At 44.6% G+C, this 3,157-nt stretch overlaps 1 protein-coding gene across 1 annotated transcript; it reads right to left on the reverse strand.

The window, feature by feature from the left end:
• Positions 1-309: 309 nt before the first annotated feature.
• Positions 310-3,157, reverse strand: arf6a (ADP-ribosylation factor 6a). Its single transcript, XM_080881866.1, has 2 exons — positions 3,001-3,157; positions 310-2,865 (listed from the first exon to the last, which is right to left on the reverse strand). The coding sequence occupies exon 2, from the start codon at positions 2,174-2,176 to the stop codon at positions 1,649-1,651; it is 528 nt and encodes a 175-aa protein (XP_080737992.1). The 5' UTR covers positions 2,177-2,865; positions 3,001-3,157; the 3' UTR covers positions 310-1,648.

The following is a 3,157-nucleotide window of genomic DNA, read 5'->3' on the forward strand; positions in this document are numbered from 1 at the left end:
TATGAATCCGGCACTCTGATCACCAGAGTGAAACTTTAAGACTTGAGGCAAAGTAGTTTACCTGACAATCACTTCTCTGAAACTAGAGATCTCATCATTTATTCACAGCAAATGACTCAGACACACACACACACACTCAACAGCAGAAAGGAAACAGGCTGAGGCTCACTTCACTTTGTGTTCGTTCGAGTTTCTTTCAGTCATTATAACGCCCTGAAGCTCTCGTTTCCTCTTTTGGGAACTTTTTGTGAAATATGACTTTTGCTACGGTAGCAGCTGCTCATTGAAAAGGCATCACTTCCGTACTGATCTGGATATATAATTTTTTTTATTATTTTATCAGCAATAGCAAAAGAAAAAAAAAGAAAAAGAGAAGAAATAAAACAGCGGCATCTATAAAGCGTTAACAGAATAGCCGGTTTGGTGTTTGCAGGACCATACAGGCTGATGATTTTAAAAATAATAATAATTAAAGAAAAGAGAAGGGGGTTGAAGTCACTGGAGCACCTGCATTGGAGGTGGAGGAGGTGGTGGTGGTGGTGAATGGGGAGGGTTGGGTATTTGGTTAACATTTGCTGGGGTCCAAAAGTCAGTCACAGAGAGTAAAAATGTGCACAGCCACCTTGTTGCTAACCAACCCCTCTCCCTCCCTCCCTCCCTCGCTCTGTCCTGCAGTGCAAACTCAGCGACTAAGAATACCTTCTGCTGTCTTGATTTTGGGGAGGGGGGTGTGGGGACACCTGTAACTCAGGTCCCTCTTAAGGCAGCCGAAACTACAAACACTCAACAGTAATGGAAGCTCGAGAGGAAACGATAAGACTGGTTGTAACAGATTCAAACCCTGAAACAACAAAATGTATAGATATATCCATATCACAGTGTGTACGTGTGTGTGTCAGAATATCAAGCGTCCACATAGTGTCTTTCGAACAAACCGCCACAGTAGACATTATGGATGGAATCACTGCACATGAAATAACTAACACGTCCTCATTCATCCCAGTACAATCGAATACAAAAGGAAGGTCTAACATATTCATAAACACGCATTCTAACAAATTACAGCGGCAACTTCGACCAGTGAAGGTGATATGCGGTTGTGCTAGGCAATGGGCTTTTTTTTTTTTCGTTTGTTTTTTGTCTTTTTGGACTTTCCCCATCCTTTGGATATGTAGCTGGGTGATGACTGAGAATACTGAATGAGGGTTAAGCATGGGGTGGAAATATAAACGTGTCCCCCATAGTCCCCTGAAAAAAAAAATTACACAAAAAAACAAAAAACAGGGAGTTAAAAAAATAAAGAATTTGCTGTAAAAGAAAGCGTACTGTATATTTAAACAGTGCTGGTTATACAGAGTGTGAACCAAAGCAAGCTACAAAGAAAAAAAAAAGCCAAGAAATATGTTGGTTTTTTGCTTAAATGAAATCTGTGATTATAGTGATGTCAACATTATCCAAAAAAAGAGAAAGAAAGAAAACTAGAAGTAAATGCTACCCTCTTTGATACACACTCAGCAGAGGGGTCGTGGTATTAATTGCTTCAGATTGCATCTTTTTTTCTTTTTACTTATTATTTTTCATTCTCAGCTACTTCTTTTGCCTCCAAGTGTCCAGGCTGGTGAGAAAGGAGGAGGAAGGGAGGGAAACATTAAGACTTATAATTTGAGGTAAGCCAGGTCAGGCCCTCGTAGAGTCCGTCCCCTGTCGTCGCACACGAAGGCTGAACGTACCAATTCCTATCTCTGATCCGCGTCAGGCCCAGCTTCTCCTGGATCTCGTGTGGTTTCATGGCATCTGGGAGGTCCTGCTTGTTGGCGAAGATGAGGATGATGGCGTCCCGCATCTCCCGGTCGTTGATGATGCGGTGGAGCTCCTGCCTCGCCTCGTCGATCCTATCCCTGTCGGCACAGTCCACCACAAAAATGAGCCCCTGGGTGCCCGTGTAGTAATGTCTCCAGAGCGGCCTGATCTTATCTTGTCCCCCCACGTCCCACACATTGAACTTCACATTCTTATAGGTGACAGTCTCCACATTGAAACCAACAGTGGGGATGGTGGTGACTGACTGTCCCAGCTTCAGCTTGTACAGGATGGTAGTTTTCCCAGCAGCATCAAGTCCAAGCATCAATATTCTCATCTCCTTGTTGCCAAAGATCTTTGAAAGCATTTTCCCCATCTTGTTTTCTGTTCATAAATACTTCTTTAGAAGATATAATGAAGCTTCTCCAATGAGAAGAAAATAGGGGGAGATATATCACTGAGAAGTTACAGTTTCACTGTGTTGCTACTGAAAGTCTTCCACGTGATGGCAGCGGTGGGCTGACACAAGTGTCAATGTTCAAAAGGTGGTGGCTTGCAAGTTTGTACAGTACAGTTAGCTGGTCTGTGGTGATCTGACCTGAGCATTCAGTAGAAGCAGTGTGTATGGAGCCCTCACAGACTTGAGTGGGGGTCTGTTTTCATGATCCAATGGATTCCGAAGTAAGAAGAAGAAAAAAGCCCGATATGTTTCAAAGTCGCCTATGAGCACTGACTTCCGTCAAAAGCCACATTTCAAGTTTTTTTTCCGTTCGAAATCCTGTTGCTCTCAGCGGAGCTGGAAACTGACACAAAGTAGTGCCTTCTCACCAGAAGCGGACTATACAAAAATCAGGCCCAGTTCAAGCCCGGGGGTTCCCACTTCCTCCTTGGCTGCCGGGTATCCACAATTGGCCTTAGCTAATTCCAGTCGGTGAATTTTCAAAGCTCGGTAATTTTCTTGTTAAAAAGCCTAAATTAAACCTCTCCGGTCCGTTTCTGCGCCGGGACATCCAGAGGAAGAGCGCTCAAAAGGTCATTGATTCATCCGACTTTCTTCTCTTCCCCCTGTGACACAGGAGCGGTCCAGAGAAGGGAGGGGTGTTAGTACAGAGGACAACTTTGGATCCGAAAAAAATACTCTTTTCACACACAGAAAAGCAACACGGTACAGATAAAACGAAGACCGCGGTAAATACTTACGTCTGCGGCAATCATCCCCCTGTCCCCGGACCGTTTCTCCCCGCTCTTGCCGCTCTCTGTCTCTCTTCCTCCCTCTCTCTCTCTCTCTCCAGCCGTTCAGTCACAGCGGTGGCGGTGCTGTGTTACCGGAAAAGGTGCGGACCCAGATCAGCCGCCA

The sequence above is a fragment of the Rhamphochromis sp. 'chilingali' genome (genome assembly GCF_963969265.1).
Source record: "Rhamphochromis sp. 'chilingali' genome assembly, chromosome: 5".
In the NCBI taxonomy this organism is placed as follows: domain Eukaryota; kingdom Metazoa; phylum Chordata; class Actinopteri; order Cichliformes; family Cichlidae; genus Rhamphochromis; species Rhamphochromis sp. 'chilingali'.